This window comes from Heterodontus francisci, chromosome 31 (assembly GCF_036365525.1).
Source record: "Heterodontus francisci isolate sHetFra1 chromosome 31, sHetFra1.hap1, whole genome shotgun sequence".
Lineage (NCBI taxonomy): Eukaryota > Metazoa > Chordata > Chondrichthyes > Heterodontiformes > Heterodontidae > Heterodontus > Heterodontus francisci.
Window position 1 is genome coordinate 42285418 of NC_090401.1, and position 25255 is coordinate 42310672.

General features: G+C 40.4%; 2 protein-coding genes across 7 annotated transcripts in view; one reads left to right on the top strand and one right to left on the bottom strand.

The window, feature by feature from the left end:
- The window catches only part of rnf19b (ring finger protein 19B), a 190910-nt gene extending 171976 nt beyond the window's left edge, over positions 1–18934 (top strand). For all 6 annotated transcript variants that reach the window (XM_068011402.1, XM_068011406.1, XM_068011407.1 and 3 more), the window contains 8 exons: positions 4085–4290; positions 4699–4843; positions 7087–7249; positions 9613–9727; positions 11281–11421; positions 12603–12810; positions 13879–14013; positions 16749–18934. In XM_068011402.1, the coding sequence (XP_067867503.1) occupies positions 4085–4290; positions 4699–4843; positions 7087–7249; positions 9613–9727; positions 11281–11421; positions 12603–12810; positions 13879–14013; positions 16749–17187 (1552 nt within the window). In that variant the 3' untranslated portion in view covers positions 17188–18934. The remainder of the gene's footprint in view (positions 1–4084; positions 4291–4698; positions 4844–7086; positions 7250–9612; positions 9728–11280; positions 11422–12602; positions 12811–13878; positions 14014–16748) is intronic.
- LOC137347195 (mannosyl-oligosaccharide 1,2-alpha-mannosidase IA-like) overlaps positions 11085–25255 on the bottom strand; it is a 220230-nt gene continuing 206059 nt past the window's right edge. Inside the window, exons 12-13 of the transcript XR_010968907.1 lie at positions 12955–13092; positions 11085–11450 (exon numbers count right to left, since the gene is read on the bottom strand). The gene's annotated coding sequence lies outside the window, so the exon portion shown is untranslated. The remainder of the gene's footprint in view (positions 11451–12954; positions 13093–25255) is intronic.

The window sequence follows — 25255 nt, forward strand, 5'->3', positions numbered from 1 at the left end:
CAGGCGATTGGAGGTCAGCAAACATTGTACCATTGTTTAAAAAGGGTGCACAGGATAGGCTAAATAATTATAGGCCAGTCAGTCTGACCTCAGTGGTGGGTAAGTTGTTAGAATCTATTCTAAGTGACAGGATAAACTGCCACTTAGAAAGGCATGGATTAATCAGGGATAGTCAGCATGGATCTGTTAAGGGAAGGTCATGTCTTACTAATTTGATTGAGTTTTTTGAGGAAGTAACAAGAAGGATTGATAAGGGAAGTGCAGTGGATGTGATCTACAAGGATTTTAGTAATGCATTTGACAAGGTCCCGCATAGCAGAATGGTCAGTAAAATGAAAGCCCATGGGATACAGGGGAATGTTGCAGTTTGGGTCCAGAATTAGCTCAGGGCCAGGAAACAAAGGGTAGTAGTCGACGGATATTTTTGTGAATGGAAAGCTGTTTCCAGTGGCGTTCCACAGGGCTCAGTGTTGGGTCCCTTGCTGTTTGTAGTATATATTAATGATTTGGACTTAAATGTGGGAGACATGATTGGGAAATTTGCTGATGACACAAAAATTTGCCGTGTAGTTGATAGTGAAGAGGATAGCTGTAGACTCCAGAATGATATCAATGGTTTGGTTGAGAGGGCGAAAAAGTGGCAAATGGAATTCAATCCAGATAAGTGTGAGGTAATGCATTTGGGGAGGGCAAATAAAGCGAGGGAATACACAATAAATGGGAGGATATTGAGAGGGGTAGAAGAAGTGAGAGACCTTGGAGTGCATTTCCATGGGTCCCTGAAGGTGGCAGGACTTAGAGTGGTGAAGAAGGTATATGGAATGCTTTCCTTTATTGGCCGAGGTATAGAATGCAAAAGCAGGGATGTAATGCTGGAACTGTATAAAACGTTGGTTAGGCTACAGCTGGAGTATTGCATACAGTTCTGGTCACCATATTACTGAAAGAACATAATTGCTCTGGAGAGGAGATTTACAAGAATGTTGCCAGAGCTTGAAAATTGCAGCTATGAGGAAAGATTTGATAGGCTAGGGTTGTTTTGCTTAGAATAGAGGAAGCTGAGGGGTGACTTAATTGAGGTGTACAAGATTATGAGGGGCCTAGATAGAGTAGACGGGAAGGACCTGTTTACCCTACCGGAGAGGTCAATTACCAGGGGGCACAGATTTAAGGTGATTGGTAGAAGGATTAGAGGGGACATGAGGAAAAGCTTTTTCACCCAGAGGGTGGTGGGTGTCTGGAATTCACTGCCAGGAACGGTGATGGAGGCAGAAACCCTCAATTCTTTTAAAAGGTACCTGGACATGCACCTGAAGTGCTGTAACCTGCAAGGCTATGGACCAGGTGCTGGAAGGTGGGATTAGATTGGTCGGCTAGTTTTATCAGCCAGCACGGACACGACGGGATGAATGGCCTCCTTCTGTGCTGTAATTTTTCTATGGTTCTATGTATTGGTTCTGGTCATGGCTTTGTGCTCAGAGTACAGTAGATGTAAAACCAGGGCCAAATTCTAAACTGTTTTGAAGTACAGTAACAGATAGAAAGGCCTGCTGTTGTGCTGTATCTCTTTATGACTCTATGATTGAATAAAATAAGTGCAGGATTTATGCATTTATTTATAAATTAATTACTAAACTTTTCTCCTCCTTAGCTGTGGAAAAGTATAGACTAATAAATGGTATTGAAATGTAGATTGGAGCACAAGTTAAAACTAAACTGTGAACATCGGGTTGGAGTTAGAGTTAATTGCAGGAAAAGATGCATTCAGGACGCTCAGTGATAAACTTTTCACATACATAGGAAGCAACACATGGCAAGTGCTTCCAGATAGAGTGGAGACTGTGGAGACAAAGATCCTTAAAATAATTTCAAAAGCAGACTGAAGAATCTTCCTGAATGGGGCAAATAACCTTCTTCTTCTATATCTAATTTGTGAACAACTGGATTTTCTTTACTGTTTCTATGTCCAAAGATCTAGACCCACATTTTGTGGTCAGCGGCGAAGGAACAGCGATCGCTGTTCATTTTGCTTACACCTGCCCACAGACTTTTAGCAGCCTTTTCAATGGCAACTGACAGTATTTAGCGAACCTTGTCAGCACAGCACCCTCTACAGGGGATTTGTCGCATGTGCGAGCAGGACAAGTAACAGAGTTTCTCCTCAGCCAATCAGATTGAAGAATCCTCACTGAGACATGCCGAGTCTAAACCAAGAAGTATAAAATAGAATATTTAATTCATTGTAAAATCGAGTACAGAAAGTGAAATAGAGAGGGAAATCAAGATGGAATTAAGAGGGAGACAAAAATGTTTTAAAAAAATTCAAAAATCTCCAATAATTAATTTCTTAAGGAATGAGACTCTCACTCATAAAATTAAATTTTCAGCACCAGAGAGGCTGTTTGGCAGTAATTAAGACTTATCAAGTTGTTTAAAATTCACTTACGCTTGAATGGATAAGCCCCAAGTTTTTCTGTCGTGTTGAGTGAATAAGTACCGCAACTTCTCGCCATTCATGTCTTTCAATATTGACTCTATCAGCGAGGTACCAGTGGAGTGCAGCTTGTAGAGAAGCAGGGGAAACTGCAACCTCCTGATTTTGCGTTTAACTGTACATATGCAGATGTCAAAAGTTGTTGTCCAGTTTACTATTTAATAGCATGAAGGCTGATAGCCTCACTCTTACTCTTAATGCAAAATCCAGGCCGACATGTTTTCTTTGTGTTTATTTAAGATTACAGCTAGTAATTTTTTGATGTTGCTGAGTTGGTTTGATATTTTCCTGGGTGCAAACATGTTGACCCAATAAATAAATAACAATTAAGGTCTGACTTCAAGCTTGCAAATATTTATGGGTAAAGAAATAAAGGCATATCCTCAGGGTATCACAAAGCACTTCACAGCCAATGAGTTACTTTTGAAATGCTGTTACCTTTGTAATGTAGGGAAAATGAAAAATGAAGTGTTGTCTATTTTACTTTTCTAATAAACCCCCACCATATTGAGAGAAATCATGATGCAGTAACTTATTTCGGATAATTCTGGACATGTATAGCAGAATGATGGGACTGATAGATACAACCATTGTTGGCATCAACCGCACCCTAGTCATGTATAGTAGGTTACAGGTAGGGGAATGATCCCCTATACTTTACTCTAGCAATACGCCTTCAGTATTATAGTCACTGAGTCATAGTCATTATAGCACAGAAGGAGGCCATTCGGCCCACTGAGTTCATGCTGGCTCAGTCCCATTCCCCCCACTCTATCCCCATTGTCCTACAAATTTATTTCTCTCAATTGCACATCCGATTCCTTTTGAAGTCATTCATTATCTCTGCTTCCGCCACCCTTTAGGCAAAGAGTTCCAGGTTATTACCACTCACAGCATAAAAAATCTCTCCCTCGTATCCCCCTTCAGTTTTTAAAAATCTGTAAATAAAAAAAATCTGGTATCCAGTAAAAGTGACCATGAAACTGAGGGGTTGTCATAAAAAAAACCTAAACTGGTTCATGAATGTCCTTTAGAAAGCGCCCTGTACTACACAAGTGAGAACTTTCCATTTCTCACCACTAGCATTGAATTAATCTGATAATGGTGCTGTATTATGTGCAGTTTTGTGCTGTGGTTTGGGTCCAAGAGGGCCCAATTGATAGATTGTTGTGTTGTATCACAGAATGAGTTCATATCCACAGTTCCTTACACAGTGAATTCTTGACCTTAGCCATGCCATCAATTAGAAGCGCAGGATGGAGTTTAGTGTGCTTTGCAGAGGGAAAGGAAAATAGGAGGTTGTTACCTAAACTGGCCTTGAGCCTTTTCAGTTGCGAGTTATAGGACAGGATTATTACAGCTCTAACTGCCCACTTTCTTGGTAGAGAAATGGCCCATGTTTGTATCATTAAAAAGAGCAGAAAATAAAAATGCTTTTTTTAAAAGAAAAGTTTCTCTTCCATCTGTACTCAAAATATCACAATAATATAGAATTCAAAGAATAAAATTACAAAGAGCAATAACGTTAAATGAGATATGATGCTAATTTATTATCTTAAATTTTCAGTAGAATAAATTTCTGCTTTCCAGGTATGCTGTGATTGCCTATGGATGTGCAAGTTGCCCAAAGATCACCTGTGGACGGGATGGCTGTGGCACGGAGTTCTGTTATCACTGCAAACAGCTCTGGCACCCTAATCAGACCTGCGACAATGCTCGTCAACAGCGAGCCCAAAGTCTCCGGATTCGTACCAAGCAAACATCAGGCCTGAGCTATGGCCAGGAACCAGGCAATGGTACGTTTGAGATATCTACACAATCATTGTTCTTATAAGTTATGCAGTGTCAAATAGCCAATATCCATGTGTGTACAGCCTAATTTCTATATTTGTAATGAGTTTGTATCCATCAACAAAAGAATTTCACTGTTGCTAATAGAACATAGTTCCACTTATTTTATAGTGTTGGCTTCCAATATCTTGCTGTTTTAGGTAGGCTTCATGTTAAATGCATTGTATTTAAATGATGTACAGTAACTTGAAATAGCTTGATTTTTACCAGCTGTATCCAATTGGAAACCGGTTGCAGCAGATGGTACAGAGAATATATAATAGCATTTGTATTTTATGCCCTTTACCTTTTTATATAGATTTAATAAACTACTCAAAGACCAGTCATTCACTTCTTTGATGCTTTCTCAATAGCTGATGATATCAAGCCATGTCCACGATGTGGAGCCTACATCATTAAAATGAACGATGGCAGCTGTAATCACATGACATGTGCTGTTTGTGGCTGTGAGTTCTGCTGGCTTTGTATGAAGGAGATCTCTGACCTCCATTATCTCAGGTAAGAGCCAGGTTCTTGTAATGTTTGAAGTTGTGTTCTTGGAATTGCAACACTGGGGGGAGAAAAGTGATCACTTTTTATAAGAAAATTTTGCCTTTTAGTTTGCTTATTTTTTGGAAAACAATGTATCATCGCAAACAATTAAGTATTAAATAGCTCCTTTGATGAGCCAGTGAGTGAATGCTGTGCAATTTTATGCAAAATGCACCAGATGTGTGGTACAAAAGAAAACAAATTGCCGTTAAATAGTGCCTTTCACATTCTCCACACGTCCCAAAGCACTTCACGATTGTTGTGGAAAAACCTAACCACTCTCGAGTCCACGGGATTAAAGCAAATGAAGACTATTCATATGTAAGGGAGAAGACTTCAGTTACCCCCCCCGAGAACCTTCTCAATGATCAAGTTTACAGCACACATTTATAGGATACAATTGTCTCTATTCGTTGGTCAAGTCGTTGGGGTAATGTGGTCAATGAACTGGATTGTATATCTCAGTCCCCAACCTTGACACTGCTAGCTCCTATGGTTTATTGTTGCTTGTCTAGTCTCTAACTTCCTTTTCTTAGTGAAGCAAGGACAGCTTGTTTACACAGGCTGTTTGAGGCAATTAGGTATTGAGTTGTACAATCCTCAGGCCAAAGGGTCCCTCACAATTACAGTGTTTCTTCTAAGATTATTAATACATTCTAATGCTAAATCTACTAATGTTGACCCTTTGGTCCCACTTCAATGACCAACTTGTTACTGTTGAAGTGCAGTCGTTTTTGTGTTGTTCCTTGGAATGTTCTACTATATTAAAGGTGCTATATAAATTCAAGTTGTTGTAAAAGCAGCAACCAGTTTCTGCATATTAAGACCTCAAACGGCACGGAGATGAATGATCAGTTGACCCCTTTTGGGGACGTTGGTTGAGGATGAATATTGGCCTTGGAACATAAGCACATGAGTAGGCTGTTCTGCCATTTAATTAGGTCATGGCTGATCTATACCCCAACTTCATTTGCCTGCCTTTGATCCATATCCCTTGATGACCTGACCTATCTTGAAAATTTCAGCATCCACAGCCTTTTGCGGGAGAATTCCAGATTCCCACTGCACTTTGTGTGGGGGAAGAAAAGTGCTTCCAAATTTCATTCCTAAATGGCCTAGCTCTCATTTTTAAGTTTGTGGCCTCTTGGATTCTTACACTAGAAGAAATTGTTTCTCTCTCTACCTTATAGAGTCAAATCCTTTTATAATTTTAAACACATCAATTAAACCACTCTTGCCTCATAATTCAAAGCCTTGGAATGGTTCTGGTGAATTTGTGCTATATCCCCTCCAAGGCCAAAACTATCCTTCCTGAAGTACTGTGCACAAAACTGGAAGCAACACTCCAGGCGGGGCCTGACCAAAGCTCTGCACAACTGAAGCATAACTTCCTTCCTGTTGTATTACAACCCCCAAGATAAAGGTCAACATTTCCATTAGCTTATTTGATTACTAGTGCACAGGTACAAAAAGTAGTTAATGATCTGTGTATATGGACACCCAAATCCTTTTAGTCCTCCACAGCTCCTAGTTTCTCTCCATTTAGAAATTATTCCTATTTGTCATCCTTCACACTCGTCCACATTTGAGCTGCATCTGCCACTTGTTCTTTCCTCAATCGCTGCAAGGAGCCCACCTTTTATGCCCTCGCATTTAAAGCATAGGAGGCAGCTTCCTATATCACCTTTACATTTCCACTGAATGAAAAAAAGACTTAATGAACCATCAGTAGCCTCTTGGTTGTGTTTACACACATGCTAAGCTTTTTCATGTCTGAGTGGGCAGCACAAATGCATGTTCTGACAAAAGGTCAGAGACCTGATATATTAACTCTGTTTCTCTCTCCACAGATGCTGCCTGACCTGAGTATTTCTAGCATTTTCTCCTTATATTTCAGCTTACCAGCATCTGCAGTATTTTGCTTTTTCTATAAATGCATGTCGCCTGCTTAGATGTACTTCGATTGCAAATTAATCTAGATCAGGGTTCACAAATTATCCTCCAGCTGTAGTAATGTCGCCATCTAGCTGCATCTGGTGAATCTGTTTTACATAGAATCAAATCAAACTGAATTTCCAGACTGTAGTATCATAACTGTCGTTAAGTGATATATTTGGCATATGGGCAAATTTTGTAATGCCCAGCCTGAGACTTGATGTTTTTATCTTGCTCTATAACAATCTCTGACTTTCTCCTATTGCCACTTCCAGCCCTTCCGGCTGCACATTTTGGGGGAAGAAACCATGGAGCAAGAAGAAGAAAATTCTCTGGCAGCTTGGCACACTGATTGGTGCTCCAGTGGGCATTTCTCTCATCGCTGGAATTGCAGTTCCAGCCATGATCATTGGGATCCCAGTTTATGTTGGCCGCAAGGTAAGAAGGAGTAATAGAAAGTATATCTGCTGGTAGCTTGTAACAATGGACGCTCCTGTAACATTCTCTGATACCGCAACATGGCAATGTTTGAACATAAGAAGTTGGAGCAGGATTGGCCATTCAGCCTGTTCTGCCATTAAATAGGACAGTTCCCTTAGTATCCAAAATAAGAGTAAAAGAATGACTCCCATACTCATAGATTAACCACCCTCTGGACCATTTTCTGTGGCATCCATGTACTATATTAAGGAGGTTCACTTCATCTATTTTAATTGATTACCTTCATTGATGGCTTAAAGGGGCAAAGAAGTTTGCAACCCAATTCTTTCTGTTCACTGTCTCCAGAAAGTTTCTTCTTTTTCTTCTTCTTTTTCTTCTTCTTTTTCTTCTTCTTTGGCCTCCTTGTCTCGAGAGACAAGTTTACTGTATATATTACTGTATATATTTTTAAAAAGTTTGTTTTTCCTTTTTGTGAGTAACTGGTCAAATTCATATCAAATGCTAAATGAATTTACCTCTGTTGCTGCCTCAGTTGCTTTCACACTCAGACCCGTAGATCTCAGCCAAATTCAGTCCAAACTGGTCTTGTTTGACTGAAGCAGCGTCTTGCAGGAGGCACGGGTAAACCCTATGGAGGATAAATTTGGGAGTGGCTGTTTTTGGGTGCCTCACTGTCAATGTTGACACACACAATGTTAATGCCATGTTCAGACATGAATAAAGGACATCACTTCCTTGTCCTTTACCAAGATGGTGTCCTGCACATTTCTCACCAGAGGTCTGCGTGCCCATCTCGGACCCCATATTTGTTCCTTACGTGGCCACGTAGCGCTAAAGAATACTGTGATACGTGACCCAATTTAGCCTGTTAGCTGGAACAGAAGGCACCAGATATCTCTCACAGAAAAGTGGAACTAAGTTATTTCTTTCAAGAAGGAGGCTAAACACATAGAACAAGACAAATTAATTATTGGGGTTACCAGTCTGATTTTCTAACTTTATTTTTCTGTAAAAAAAAAAACCCTCTTAACTCAAAGGAATAAGCGTGCAATGGAAAGTTGGCATTGTAAGGATGAACAGGAGGATTTATTACATTTTATCCCAAGGACTAAAACCTAATTTATTAATTTGGATTCTTTGCATTTTATAGATTTATATTAATAGACATAGAAAATTATACAGTAGAAAACAGATTAATTGTAATACTGCCAAGCTCCAAATAAAACAATTACTCTGAGATTACAGTCCACTGAGTTACTCTGGGATCCTTCACATCTCCAGACCTGAAGGTGCTTCCTTGCTGGGGTAAAAATGCAGGTCACTCTCCCCGAGCAGCCATTGTTCTTGTGTAAATGCAGACATTTCACGTCATCAAACTATTTAACTGCCGGGTCTATCCCAGCTGTACTTGTTCCGGTTCTTATCCCAACATACACACACATGCAGTCACAGAGGGTTACTGGCTAACAATCAGGAGCAAGAATGCTGCATAACACCTGAGAAAATAAGAAACCGATGGGGTAGAAGAGCAAAGGAATCTCGGGATACGGGTGAACAAATTATTAAAAGATGCATTGCGGGTCATCAAAGCAATTAAAAATACTAAAGCACTGGCATTTATTTCTGAGGAGAAACTTCTATACTCAGAGTGGTTAAAATGTGGAGCTTGCTACTGTAGGAAATGGTTGAGGCAACTCACTTAGATGCTTTCAAAAGGAAATTATACGAATACATGGGAGAAAAAGGAATAGAAAGAGATGCTGAAATGAGGTAGATGGAATGGGAGGAGACTCGTGTGGAGTATAAACACCAGCACAGACTAGTTGGGCTGAATGATCTGTTTCTGTGGTGTATATTTTATGTAATTCTATAATTTCTCTGACCCAAACCTATGAGTACCATTTTGGATGAAATCAGCTAATTAAACAACAGGCCAGGGGTTGAATAAACTGGTTTTGAGTGAAAATTAGTTGAGCCTTTTAGTTTATTTCAACATAAGTAGTAGTTTTGGAGACTATTTCCAGACTGATTCACTGTGTGCCTGTAATTTTTTTTTTATTTGGAACAGTTACACTGGCTAACTTGCAGAGGAGAAGGGGGAATAGGTTATTTTTGCCCACTCTTCCGTAATGCCCATAATAAAACCAGCGCAATACATGAAAACATACTACTGCACAGTGTGCTGTCAACTCCTAAATGTAACTCACACTGTATCTGTAAACCTGGCAATTTCAGGAATATTATCCCTTAAAATAAGAGAAAGTTAGGCAAACCATTTTTCTCTGAATCGTGCACGTTCCTGTTCCTTTTGATGATTGTTTGAATTGGTGAATATCTTAATTCTTTCTTTTATTCTTTAGATTCATAGTCGCTACAAAGGAAAGAAAACTTCAAAACACAAAAGAAATTTGGCAATCACTGGTGCAGTTACCCTGTCTGTCATTGCTTCTCCTGTGATAGCAGCAGTCAGTGTAGGTAAGGTCCGATTTTGTGGATGAGACTGGATTTCGCAGCAGATGCAAAAGGTGTACTGGATTAAATGCTGGATAGCTAACATATTGTTAAAATATGACTTGTTTTTAAATTCTTCTTGGCTCAGTATTCAAGTTGGAGGAACAAAAACTCAGCATCCAAGACTTGTCTCCAACTTCAGTCCCTCCAGTTGTATATACAGTACCCCTCAATTGAGTTGATGAACCATCAGCTCTACCAGTGCTCAATAGTAATAAGCCTCTTGGTTGTGCACTTATCATTTGCCCTTTCAGGAATCTCCTTGCCTTTCCCCAGTACTTTTGTTGGTGGCTCAACTGAGATTAGGAGTTACCTGCATGAGAAATAACAGGCACAAACCTGTGATGCCACAATCTATTAGACTAGCAAACTGCTTGTTACAAGTTTCTGGTCATCTTATATTCTTAAATACAATAGTGTTAGTCACTTCCAGAAGCAATCTGAGCCTCTTACTGCCCAATATCTAATTATATAATAGTCCTAACAATAGGTTCCCTTGTGGCCTAAACTGGGTATCATCTCTCTCTCACATGTGCCCATCTCCAATCTTTCAAAAGCTGGACTGAAATACCTAATGTGACAAGGCCACATACAAATCTTTAAGCTACTTTATTTAATGCACAGCAAGTGACCATACACATAATCGAATCTCACCTTGACTCAACTAAATATAGAACCTTCCTCAAGAATGAAAAATAACTTAAAAATATGCCACACTATCACTTTTAGCAGGCTTGCTTTTTTTCTGGTGAGTCTTGTGATCGTGACCCACTCTGGGCTTAAGATAAACAAGTTTTCCCTAGTTTACTCTCCAGAACCAGCTAGCTGGCTGACCACATAGCTCTTCTATATACCCCCATGTTCCCAGTAAGTGGGAACTATCTGCTAAATTTCTTCCACGTTCATTGATTCACCGGTAGGTAGTCAATAAAGTGAGCTACCTTTCTCTTTGGGTTAACGTCTCAAGATACTACCTCCTGCTATACTACTAAAATGAATAGGGACCTTATTGTGCCATGATGAGTCTAGGCTGAGTCAACTGACTCTCATGGTTTCCATTTGACTTAGATGGCAAGCTCCAACATTTCAGAAATTGCCTTATTTAACTTTAGTAGAACTTCATTTCCTGCAGTATGAAGCTGTTTTTACTTGTGTGAATTCACTCTTAATCATAAATCCTTCCCTTGAAGAAAAACAAAAATTGTAAAGGATGATACTGCCTTATCCTGAAAAAAATCTACGGGCATACGTTTGGATACCTCAGTTGGTCAACTAAGTTTTTAAGAAGTATTATGAATGTTATTCTAGAAATTACAAGATCTTATAAAATATTAATTACAGATTTTTTATTTAGGTGCACACAGAACATGAGATGATTTTTACACAAATAATTAACAAGTAAAATCAGCTCTGCTGTAATTGGTTGCAGTTGTCAATACACAATCCAGCAGGATGGAACATCACGGGTTGGCTTTTCTCAGCAAGATGTTTTAAGATCTGTTTTATTTTTCTTTAAGGAATCGGAGTTCCCATCATGTTGGCTTATGTTTATGGTGTGGTCCCAGTGTCACTTTGCCGTGGTGGTGGGTGTGGAGTCAGTACAGCCAATGGAAAAGGAGTGAAGATTGAATTTGATGAAGATGATGGACCAATTACAGGTAACCCTCCAACATAAATCTGTTAGCCACTTTAAAATGAATGAATAAATATTAGGCATTGAATTAGGGATTCTAACCAATCATATTTCAGAAATAGTCATTTGGTAGTACAGAACTTGAGTTTTGCTGAAAGTAGAGACATGTTGTCGAAGCTTTTCGTCTTGCACTCATCAGGACAATCCGCAAGAATAAGCAATGTAAGGGAAAACAACAACTTATACTGCATGAGAAGAGAGTGCTGATTAATTGGCAAGTGAACTCTGATTTGTAGAGGCGTCGCCACGGAGAATACACTTCCGGATTGTCCTGATGAGTGCAAGATGAACTTCGACAACATGTCTCTATTTTCAGCAATACTCATATTCCAGAAAGCTTTGCAGCTTTATCAGAAGGATTTAGTTCATCTGTGTATATTTTCTCTACATACATGTATGTTTGCTCAACTGTGTAAGCTGTCTTTGCTCATTGGTGCATTCGTTTGCTCACTGCTCTGCATATTCTTGTTCACCTGTGCGTGCGCGTCTGTTTTCTTGCCCTTGTATGTGTGCGTATGCACACATGCGTATGCATCCAATCCAATATCTGTATGTCTTAATTTACATTTTTGCTGACTTGTATGCTCACCTCTATCCCTACACATGTACTTACCTGAAACAACTGTGAATGTGCTGGGGGTGAAACAGTTTTCACTTTTCACCTAGTGACTGCATTAAGTGCACAGTAGACCACAAGTCTGATCCAGTATTTCCCAACATTACCCTTCATAATGTACCTAACCCTCAACCTCAAAAAGTAGCTTAATTTTGAAAACTACTTATTGTTATTTACATTCAATCAATGCCACAGTGAATTTGAAATAAGGAACGCTAATCTGAGCTGGTAAAAAGGTGAGGACTCTGACCATAAGTAAGTTTGTACGAGTAAGAAGAGTGACAGTTTAAATCTGCTAAGATTTTGAGATATACATGCAGGTCAGAATTTAAACTTAAGAGTCCCACTAAGAATTAGTGATAATTTACATTCATTAGGAGGCAGATGGCAAGTAAATAAACATTAAGCAATCATGAGGAAAGTTTCTAACCGTTTTCCCATTAACTGAGATGGGTTTCCTTTATCTCTATTTGCCTGCCTTGTCTTTCTTTCTCTGTCTCTTGCTTACTAATTTCTGTCTGATCTTTCAGTTGCTGATGCGTGGCGAGCTCTGAAGAACCCCAGTATTGGAGAGAGCAGTGTCGAAGGGTTGACCAGCGTTCTGAGCACCAGTGGCAGCCCTCTAGATGGTGTGAGTGTAATGCAGAGCAACTACAGTGAGACTGCCAGTTTTGCAGCTTTATCAGGAGGCACACTGACTGGAGGGGCACTCTCCGGGACCAATGGACAACACGGCAGGTAAATTGTAACACTCTATCTTTGTCTGTAAAAATGTTAAAGCAGTTGGGGATTGGGCAGTAGTATACAATGAAACAATACTTGGTTATACCACCGTTCAGATCCAGGTTGATGTTTACCCCAGAGAAGACAAAGGTCACCGACCTGAAATGTTAACTTTGCTTCTCTCGCCACAGGTGCTGCCAGTCCTGCTGAGTATTTCCAGCACTTTCTGTTTTTGTTTTAGATTTCCAGCATCCGCAGTATTTTATTTTCATTCTACCTTATACTGTTTTGAAAACCCTGTGTGCAGATGAGGTGACAATGAAACAATTACATCCCTTATATCTAATGCTCTTGGAGCATGTTGCATAACATAAAAGACACATTGTCACATTATATGGACTTTTCCACTGTAACACAATAGCAATAGAAACATCCTAAATGATCCAAAGGATAACATGAAGTATATAATCAAAATCTGGATGAATCCTTCCAGTCTTTGATCTGTTTTGAATTGATAAAAGTACAAAATACAATCTTGTCTCATATTTGTCACCGATGTGCAAAGCTCAAAGTGAAGAGGGGAGCAAAGATTGTATCAACACTATTAATCTGGATATGGAGTTAGTGTGTCTATTTGCCTGTGCTATGCTATAAATCTTTTCTTGTACCACCACTATGCAACTTCGTGTTCTACTTATGTCATTCTGTGCGGCTGTGAATTAATACAACTAAAGGGATGTTCTTCAATAGACTGAATGACCTGTTCTTGTCATGCACTTAGTGTACAGAAAAAGTTATGTCAGACGGGGGATAGACCAGAGCTAAAGTTTGAGGAAGCGGTTTTGCATTACCAAGTTTGGGGCTGAACATAACAGGAGGCTTGGACAATGAGGAACTTAGCGAGTGGTTATTATCACTCATGATACAGTAATGCATTCTGCAGTAAAGTTGATGATCCCTTGCTGAATCTGGGGAAGAAAAAAAATGAGTAGTTGCTTTGAGTTTGGAGTGCCATATTGAAGAGAGAACTTGATTTGATAACAAAGCCAAGCTCGGTGTGACGTTTTTCAATGTATTTTGCAGGTTGGAGATTCAAGCTGATATTAAAAAAGGCTACAGTTTGAATAAAGATTCCATCAGCCTAGGGGCAACCAGTGATAATGCCAGTACCAGGGCCATGGCAGGTTCTATCATCAGCTCGTACAATCCACAGGACAGGTGAGATAAGAAACATGTTATGCTCCTACTCAAAAGAGAATGAACAAATTGCAGCTTACCTGATGAACCTCCTTCCAATAGGTATTCAGCTTGTTTGAAAATAGTTTCATGCTTTAAAATCCATATATTCAAACAGTATTGAATATTGTAAATCAGGATTCATTACTTTAAGGCAATACAGTTCTCTAATTTCAGTTTGTCACTAGCAGCACAAGAGGCCTGGGTGCCTGTTGCTTGCTTATCTTACAGCTTATTTTAGCCTGATGGACCAAGAGAATGAGGAGAAAAATAAAAAGGGAGTTTATGCCCCAAAAAAGTCCATTACATAGAGTTCCTATATCTGCATCCGTTAGTCCTCACATGTCAGAAGATCTTCACTCTGTTGTACTCTTGTAAAGCTTTTCATTTAATACCACGTTCCTGATTAATGAGTCGTCAACTATTTCATCAGGAAAATAGAAACATCAAAGAACAGAAAATGCTGGATATACTCAACAGGTCAGGCAGCATCCAGGGAGAGAGAAACAGAGTTAATTCATGTTTCAGGTCTATGGCCTTTTATCTGAACTGGAAAAAGTTAGTGATGTAATAGAGTTTAAGTAGGTACAGAGGCAGAAAAGAACAAAAGGGGGAGGTCTGTAATAGGATGGTAGCCAGGAGTCATTAAACATCAAAAGAGATGATGGTGCAAAATAAAAGAGAGTGAGAATGGGACAAGTGAAGAAACAAAGGTGACCTAGAGGAGGTGTAAATGGTAATTGCAGAGTTGTTACTGGCAGCTGCTGCCGATCAACATCCTGGGGGTTACCATTGACCAGACACTGAACTGGAGTAGCCATATAAAATACCATGGCTACAAGAGCAGGTCAGAGGCTCGGAATTCTGTGGCGAGTAACTCACCTCCTGACTTCCCAAAGCCTGTCCACTATCTGCAAGGCACAAGCCAGGAATGTGATGTAATACTGTCCACTTGCATGAATGGATGCAGCTCCAACAACACTCAAAAACCTCAACACCATCCAGGAAAAAGCAACCCACTTGATCGGCACCCCACCTCAAACATTCACTCCCTCTAACAACGGCGCACAGTGGCAACAGTGTGTACCATGTACAAGATGCACTGCAGCAACTCGCCAAGCCTGCTTCGACAGCACCTTCCAAACCCGTGACCTCTACCAATTCGCAGGTCAAGGGCAGCAGATGCATGGGAACACTACCACCTGCAAGTTGCCCTCCAAGTCACACATCATCCTGACGTAAGTCTGTATCATCGTTCCTTCACTGTCACTGAGTCAAATACCTGGAACTCCCTTCCTAACGGCACTATGGGTGTACCTACACCAGATAGACTGCAGCAGCTCACCACCACCTTCTCAGGAGCAATTAGGGATGGCAACAAAAGCTGACCTCGCCAGTGATGTTCACACCCCAAGAAAGAATAAAGTGGGAGTAGTGGTTGTGATCTGAAATTATTGAACTTGATGTCAATTCTGGAAGGCTGAAAAGTGCCTAATCGAAAGATGAGGTTCTGTTCCTTGCACTTCCATTGAGCTTGATTAGAACAGTGTAGGAGGCTGAGGATAGGGAGATACGAATGGGAGTGGGGCATAGAATTAAAATGATAAGTGACCTGAAGCTCGGGGTCCCACTTGCGAACTGAATGGAGATGTTCCACAAAGCAATCACCCGATCTGCATTTGCTCTCCCATATGTAGAGAAGACTGCATCGTCAGCAGCAAATTCAGTATACTCGATTGAAAGAAAAAGAAACATCATCTAATGTCAGGTTTTGTGTAAAACTCCACCTGATGTACAATTCCATCTAACACTGAAATTGTTCACTGTTAGGGGAGCAAAGTTGTATTAGCATTGGTAAAAACTGGAACATTTCAGCTTTCCACAGAAATTTGTTGCTGGTTGAAAACTACAGTGCTCACACTTTACTCAGACTTCAACTACTTACCCCAGTGGTATGTTTAGGGTTTTTTTTAACATTGAAAAAAGCTAGATTTAAAGATTGTGTTTTAAAGCAAAATGTAATAATACACTTTACAAAAAGGCACTGAGATAAAAGTGGTTAATGCTGGAGATAGGTTTGAAGTTTCCTTAAAAGCTGCAAGTAATCAGTTTATCTCTACAATTGATAAACACCTCACACCAGTGTTGGGAAGTCTCTGTTTCACGCACTCACCAGGAATGGTCTGGTAGGCCTTCGCTTCTGGCTATGAACACAGTGATAAAAACAGAGATGGTTAGTCAAGTTTTAAAGTCAAGAGCTACAAGGGTAAGATTTGGTCAAGCTCAAGAAGAATGCAGGAAAGCATTTAGGAATTAATTTTGTTCAAGTCAAGCAAGGTGTCCACCTCAGGTGGTAAAGTGTATCATTTTCATCAGTTTCTATGATTATGCAGATTGATCATAACCTTAGCTTTGGATGAAAAAACAGCTTAATGATTTATATCTGGTCTCCTCTAACCAGGATTTTCTCACTTACCTTCAAAAGAATTGAAGAGAAATGAGACACAAATATGGTTCAGATCACAAGGGGTGGTGTGGCAGAATACTATTGTTAGTTAGATATTGGGAGTATGGAACACTCCTAAATGTTAGATGCTCAGACTGCTTATGGAAGTGACCAGCACCCCAATAACTTAGAGACTATCTAAGGCAAGACCTAAATTTGTAATTGAGGATTTCAAGCTAACCATTTTAATGAATGTTTATTTTTATTACAGGGAGTGCATTAATCTGGAAGTGCAAGTTGACATTGAAACCAAACCCAGCCACTTGTGTTTAACCAGTGGTAGCAGCATTGATGAATCACTTCACATTCATGCTCAGTCAATAGAGGGTCTCTGCTGTGAAGAGAAAGACAACTCTTACAATAGTGATCACAGAGACTGCATCACAAGCAAAACATGCGATGTAACACTTGCTCAACCAGAGAGCATAAAAAGCGACGAAGATAGCACAGACACTCAGTCCGACGACATGCCTGACATTAGTTATGATGAATGTGATTCACCCAGTCCAGTTACTGGCAGCCAGCTGGAAATTGCTGTTTCAGATAACAAGCTCATAACCAATGAGAGTTTGGGGTGTGATGTCGACGAACAAAGGGAATATATTCTTGATCAAGAAGAGCAGCAAACAGAGACTGTATACTATGTCTAAACCCACAATTCTCACCTAATTCATCAACACACAACATGCACCTTACTCTTCAGCCTATGGAAATATATTTGATGTCTCATTACAATATGTTTAAATATACAAGATTACATTGCACAATCACATCTTTGACACAGTAAATAAAGATATTAATTGTTAGTTCCTTGATTACTTTTGTGAAACCTGATAGCACTTCCACTATTACTTTTGCACGAGTTTAAGCAGAGCAGTTTGTTTCTCAGAATTCATCCTCTTCCCCAGCAAACCGCCCCCCCCAGTCCTATGGGGTTGACAGACATTTCAAAATTGTCTCGGTCATTCCAAAAGTCAAGTTTTGCGAGGGTGCTGGCTGACTTGGAGCCCTTCTCTTTCTGACTTGTACAACATGCATTCTAAACAACCATTTTATAAAGGGAATAAATAGATCCTAAATGTGGTGACTGGTATACGTGGGTTCTGTCTTGCAGGATGCTCCATCTCAATGTGGTTGAATCCCAAGTACACTGAAGGGTAGAGTAATTAAAATAGCCCTTAATTTGGATTTTCTGGTCACTTCAAGCTTTGAGTATGCATTGAAACAGTTGAAATCATTGCTGCAAAGTCAGTTGTACCTGCGTAAACTGGTCTCAACTCCACACATCCAACTGTAGGTTTTAGTTTCTTGAGGAAAAAAAAAAGATATGTCTCTTCATGAGAAACTGGAACAAATGAAAGCCTCATTGTGACTTAGTTTGATCAAAGTGACCATGCATTTTAGGACAGCTTAATAACATTCAACCCCTGTTAACAAATGGCAGTGGTCATTGGGATTCCCAAGCTGTGCTAACCTTTACTCTAAAATACTGCGGACACTGGAAATCTGAAATTAAAAACAAAGTGCTGGAAATATTCAGCAGGTCAGGCAACATCTGTGGAGAGAGAAGCAGAGTTATTGATTGTCAGGTAACTTAGTACTGAGGACAGATTATTGTCTTTCAAATCATCCTATTCTGTTTTAAATATGGGTTCTATTTGCATATATTTTCTCATGATGAATGTTATGAGGTTGAAAATGAAATGGACAAAAAGCTGTCAAATCTCTAATGTATAATGTTTTGAACCAAACAATTATAATTGTTTTCTGATTTACTGAATGCTGCTGTGGTCCTTTTAAAATGCTTAAAAAAAAAAACATAATCTCCTTTTAAAACCAAGGGTAGAACTCTGGTCTAATCTAGTAGGTGAAGACAGTGCTTGGTGGAGTATTTAAATAGCCTGCTTGGTGGAGTACTTAAATAGCTTAGTCAAAGTTGCCTCTGCTGAGTTAGTTGATCTCAGCTGGGGAAGCAGTGGTGGTGCTACAATTGCTCTAAGCACCCCGTGCTAAGGAAAGTCAGGCAGAATCCCCTCTCCTGAATGCTATCACGTGACCCCTGTTAGTAAGTTTACATGTGCTGATGTCAGTTGAGAACAGGGTTAGACTTGGCTGTGACATCCTCCATAACTGACAGCTTGTTGAGAGCTGACACACCGATCTCGGCTCACATCAGGAGCACCTAGTTGACCGGGTCCTTGAAGGTTGATGGTGTCTATGGAATTATACGTCAACAAGTCTGTGCCTTCAAGAACAGAGGGTGATGACATTGAGAAATATTTGTAATACAATCCCTTGTTTTTTTAAATTTAAAAATACTGCTTTTGTAATTGCTTCATGTAAATAAAAAATAAAGCAAATCCGAGGGAAATTGTCTCTGACATTTAACTTTGACAACTAATTGACTCATTTTATTTGTCATACTAAGTGCAGCATCACTGGCTCCAGTATTCAGGGACTGATAGCTGCAATAATTGTTCATACTTGGCCTTTGTCACTTTTGTCAACAAGTGCTGCCGATGTCTGACGGAGATTCTCACCTCACCACTCTTTTTATTTAGATGGTTGTTAGTATTTTTAATAAAAAAGGAGCACGTTCTCACTGTTTAAGATGGAAAATGCAACATGTAACCAAGCCATACAGAGCAGCAAGCCCTATTTTTGACCCCGGGTTGTGTTATGTTCGGCAATTATGGGTGGCACAGTGGCGCAGTGGTTAGCACCGCAGCCTCACAGCTCCAGTGACCCGGGTTCAACTCTGGGTACTGCCTGTGTGGAGTTTGCAAGTTCTCCCTGTGTCTGCGTGGGTTTTCTCCGGGTGCTCCGGTTTCCTCCCACAAGCCAAAGACTTGCAAGTTGATAGGTAAATTGGCCATTAGCAATTGTCCCTAGTATAGGTAGGTGGTAGGGAAATATAGGGACAGGTGGGATTGTGGTAGAAATATGGAATTTAGTGTAGGATTAGTATAAATGGGTGGTTGATGGTCAGCACAGACCCGATGGGCCGAAGGGCCTGTTTCAGTGCTGTATCTCTTAAAAAAAATAAATAAATTGGATTGCACCACAATGGGTGGCCTGCGTGTCTCAGATAGTGTGAGAAACAAAGTGAATCCAGCCAGTTTAATCTCAATCACTGTCCTAGGACCACTGATGGAACAATAAATATGTGGAATTCAGGTAAGCACGGGTCATTTCTGTGACCTTTCATAATACTCTTTGTCCTGAGTCAAACATGAAGAATGGCCAAGAGCAAAACATCCAATGCTTAGAGGCTGGAGTACTATAGCCCAGCATAAATCAATGTTTTCATAGACCCATATAGGTTTACGCACGGAAGGGGCCCATTGTATGTTTGCAGTACTTTGCTGGAACAATCCAAAACGAATCCCACTGCCCTGATCTCTCCATACCAAACCGCTTCAATTCTTTACTATTTGCCTAAAAGGTTCAATAATGTCTGCTGCATCTCCTCAGTGGCAAAGCATTCCATATTCTACAACTGTTTGTGTGAAGGGATCCTTTATCCTCACTCTCTTCGTAACAATTTTAAATTGACATCCCCTTGTCACTGAATCACCAACAAGAGATCTTTCCTTATCGATCCTATCAAAACATTTGATCAAGATCATTTAAAAGAGCTTCCATTAAAACTCCTCCTGGCCGCCTCAGTTCCTGAGAGTGGTCCCAGTATCTCAAATCTCCTCATAACTGTCATTTCAATGCTATTAATGCCCTTTTTACAATGGGTGCCCAAAACAGCATGCAGTATTTGAATTGTAGTCTACCACTGCCTTCAAGATAGATTTTTGGGTAATGAGGGATATGGGGATTGTATGGCACGATTGAGTTAAGCTGGAAGATCAGGGAGGATTTTGTTGAATGGGGGGAGCAGGCTTGAAAGGCCAAATGGCCTACTGCTCTTATTTCTTATGTACAAATTTATCATAACCTATTTGCTCAAGTACTCTGTCCCTATTCAAAAGCTGAAATGCTATTGACTTTTTAATGACTTTATTCACCTGTATTTGCAGTTAAAAGGTCTTGTGTATTAACATCCCTGGGGTCTCTGTTCCTCACACTTCATCTGTCAATTGAGTTAATACACCCATTCCTTCCTTATCCTCATAAAATGCATTATCTTCTCCACAATAAATTGCATCTGCCATCCTTCAGCCCAGTCTGCTTTGTTATTTGTCAAACTCCCTTGCCTAGACCCAAATCATATACACTAGTTGATCTCATGTGGCATTGCACACACTATAGTTTTCAGGTGAAGTTAGATTATAAGGTGGGGATAATTTGATGTAATTCAGTCTCCATTTTAAAGGCATACATTCTGTCCTTAATTTAGTATTTTTATTATAAATTCCTATGCCCATATTTATAATGGAGGCTGCCTCTAAATGTAATCAGACTGAAATTATATCTTTCTGCAGCACCTCCATTGGGAGATGTAATGACAGCATAAGTTTTATGTGCACAGTTTTTGTGATTAATCTGGATAGGAATTTATAATGGAAAATTAGACTGGAAGTGTGTGCAGATATTACCAGTCAATGAGTATATTACTAGTCAACCTCCCATAACTATGTGCGGTAAGTCAGAGAATATGGACTCTCTGTGCTGTCTGTACTGCTGTTTCTATCTCTCTCTCTTCCTCTGCTTCTGTACCTCTTCTGCTCCTCTCCTTTTACTCTTCCTATCTCTTTCTCTCTCCTCCTCTGCTTTTAGGTAGCAGTTAAAGGACCCATCTTGACAGCTACAGGTTGCATTTGGGTAATGATTCTGGGGAAAATACAGTCTTTACTAGCTCCCTTCCCACATCCTCCCCAATCACTCATGCTTCCCACAACTACATTACTTCACCTTCCCTTTCCTATCACACTCTTACTTACTCCAAACACTATTCCTACTTCTTCCCCTTTGAAATAATCATTCAACTCTTCACCCTCACCATTCACTTGCTCTATCACCTCACCTTTAGTCCTCCATCTACTCCCATTCACTCTCTCCACCTCCAAGGCAATTGGGGATAAATTATAATGCTGGAGTTATCAAACAAGATATCAGTAGAAAAAAGGAGAGACAGATTGTGAGGAGAGAGGGAGTTTTAACACAGAGAGGAGATAGGGGATCAAGAAATCATGGGGGAGAGAGCCCCCCCCCACCCACCCCCCCCCCCCCCCCCCCCCCATCAGAGATTTCCTTTCAAATGTTCCTGAAACTGATATCTTCAGCATTTCTACGCCAAATTCTGAAACCCTGCAAATGTCATCCTAATTACTTATCTTTGGCAGAGTACAGCTTACACATATTAACAGAAATTTTTTTTGAACTTAATGGAATAAGCATATGAAGGAACAACTAAGGAGTCAATTGGACTGTATCAATGAAAAAACATCAGGAATGCAACATGACTGACACTTGTTGGGGTATTTGCAATAGAAGTAATAAAATATGGGTCTGGATGAAGAAGATTTTTCAGTCCATTTGATCTCATCCTTGAATACCAATCCTACTAACTGCCCAGGATCTACCTGTCTCTTGACCTTTCATTTGTAATAATACCTCCAACTAGTACCACTACAGCTTAGTTAAAGACAACTCCTAGTAAAGTACAAAGCTTTCGGGTTCTTCTAACATTTTTAGGTTACAAACTAGGGTTTCTGCTTCTGATAACTACCCAATAACATCTACAGATGGTGAGTGCAACTGGACAATCTATAACAGTAGGAGCCACCTCAATTCTGAAGACATATACAATAGCCTGATAACATTTACTGCTTTGAAGAATAGCTATTTTGGGTGAAATACCAGAGTACAACTAACAACAACTTGCATTTATTACAGTGCCTTTAATGTACTAAAACATCCCAAGGCTTTTCACAAGAGCATTATGAAACCAAATTTGACAGTGCCATGTAAAATGACCAAAAGCTTTGTCAAAGAGGTAGGTTTTAAGGAGCATCTTGAAGGAGGGGAGGGAATGCCAGAGCTTATGTCCCATGTTGCTGAAGACATGGCCACCAATGGTGATGTAATTAAAATTGGGGATGCACAAGAGGCTGAAATTGGAAGAGCGAAGAGATCTTGGAGGATATCTCAGAGCTGAAGGATGTAACAACGTTAAGAAGGGGGGCAAAGCCGTGAAGAGATTTGAAAATTAGGACGAGACTTTTAAAATTGAGATGTTGCTGGACCGGGAGCCAATGTAGATCAGCAAGCATCACCAGTCACCCCTAACCAACTGTAATCCTAACAGTTACACTGAGCCATACCCACAACCTTAATTCTACAGACAAAATGTAGGAGAAAGCTGACCCTAAACCTAATATATTTTCAAAAGAAGCCTCCATTGAAATGATCCCTAATCCTAAACCCCCACCAATGTTCTCTCTAAGCTGCACGGGTGCATGACAAATAGGCCTCACACAAGCAGTGGTCCCTTTAAGATCTTCACCTGCGTGGCCGCATGGCAATCTTAAAGGGATGGCACAGTGAAGGAAAATTAGAAGGATCATTGCCCCAATCCCTAACTCAACAACCCTAAAAGTAATCCCAACCGTAACCAGTACCCAGACTGTAGTCCAACTAACCACTAACACAACTACCCTGGACCCCCTACCCCCAACACTAATCCTGACCCAAGACCAACCAACTCTAATCCTAAACCTAACTACTACTGCAGAACCTACCCTGCATCCTACCCACATCCCCGACTCTTTCAAAGAACAGTCATGGCTAGTTCCCAGATCCCTGTTTTATTGTCCTAGGTTCCTCATCCCCAGTGCCTGTCCAGCTCCCATAAAATCCAAAGCTAAAATAAAATTAATCTTTAAACTAAACATATTGGCATAGTAACAGCTTTTATTTTTAAGAGATACAGCACTGAAACAGGCCCTTCGGCCCACCGAGTCTGTGCCGACCATCAACCACCCATTTATACTAATCCCACACTAATTCCATATTCCTACCACATATCCCCATCTGTCCCTATATTTCCCTACCACCTACCTATACTAGGGGCAATTGCTAATGGCCAATTTACCTATCAACTTGCAAGTCTTTGGCTTGTGGAAGGAAACCGGAGCACCCGGAGGAAACCCACGCAGACACAGGGAGAACTTACAAACTCCACACAGGCAGTACCCAGAATTGAACCCGGGTCGCTGGAGCTGTGAGGCTACTGTGCTAATCTCACTGCGCCACTGTGCCGCCCTCAGCGTTGAGAGACAGTTCTCCGAATCAGGCAGGTAAATTATATCCAAACACCACCCCCCCCCAACCTTTCGAGAGTGGGAGAGCATCCCACACAAACCTGTAAGCACCTGGCTCAACCAGTAGAGGGTGCTGCTGTATTACCAAAAAAGCAGACGGCCCATTTAAAAAGTGACTCCTGCCAACGCAGAGCATGCGCAGAGCGATCGCGGACGTCATCCCCCAGCCTTTTGGCCCATCGAGTCTATGCTGGCCAAAAATGCGCTATCCAGTCTAATCCCACTATCCAGTTCTTGACATATAGCCCTGTAGATTACGACACTTCAAGTATATGTCCAAGTGCTTTTTAAATGCAATGAGGATTTCTGCCTCGACTACCCTGTAAGGCAGAGAGTTCGAGACTCCCATCACCCTCTGGGTGAAAAAATTCTCCTTTATTCTCCTATAATCCTTCTGCCAATTACTTTATGTCCCCTATGGACCTCTCTGCTAAGGGAAATAGGTCCTTTCTATCCACTCTATCTAGGCCCTTTATAATTTTATACACCTCAGTTAATTCTCCCCTCAGCCTCCTCTCTTCCAAACGAAACAACTGCAGCTTACCCAGTCTTTCCTCATGGCTAAAATTCTCCAGTCCCGACAACATCGCCTCCCTACCCTCTCTACTGTGATTATGTCCTTCCTGTAATGTGATCAGAACTGTATGCAGTACTCTACCTGCAACTTTCTTTTGTACAGTTCTAGCATAACCTCCCTGCTTTAATGCCTCGGCTCTTAAAGGAAAGTATCCTGTATGCCTTCTTAACCACCTTATCTACCTATCCTGCTACTTTCAGGGATCAATAGACAAGCACACCAAGATCCCTCTGTTTCTCTATACTTCTCAGCATCCTACCATTTACTGTTATTCTCTTGCTTTGTTTGCCCTCCCCAAATGCAATAACCTCAGACTTCTCTGGATTGAATTCTATTTGCCATTTTTCTGCCCACTTGACCAGTCCGTTGATATCTTCCATTAGTTTACAGCTTCCTTCCTTACTATGAAACACACAGCTAATTTTTGTACCATCTGAAAAAATACTTAATCATATACCCTACATTTAAGTCTACATTATTGATATATACCCTGCAGTATTTCATGGAAAGAGCCTTCTAGTCACAAAAACACCCATTGACCATTACCCTTTGCACACACACTACTAAATAATACAGACTGCTACACTTAGTGAACAAAAGAAAACCATAAGGAAACACAAAAAGAAATTGAAAACACATTAATACAACTGAAGACATCTGAACACAATCAGAAACAGGTCAAATACCTGAATGGGAAACAATTGCAACCCAAAAAATTCTACATACTTCTCAAAATGCACAAGTATGCAGACACATGGACAACATCAGGAGAAATACCCCCAGGAAGACCCATTGTGTCAGACTGTAGTACTGAATCTCACAGGCTAGCAGAATACATCAACTCATTCTTAACCCCAATTCCCC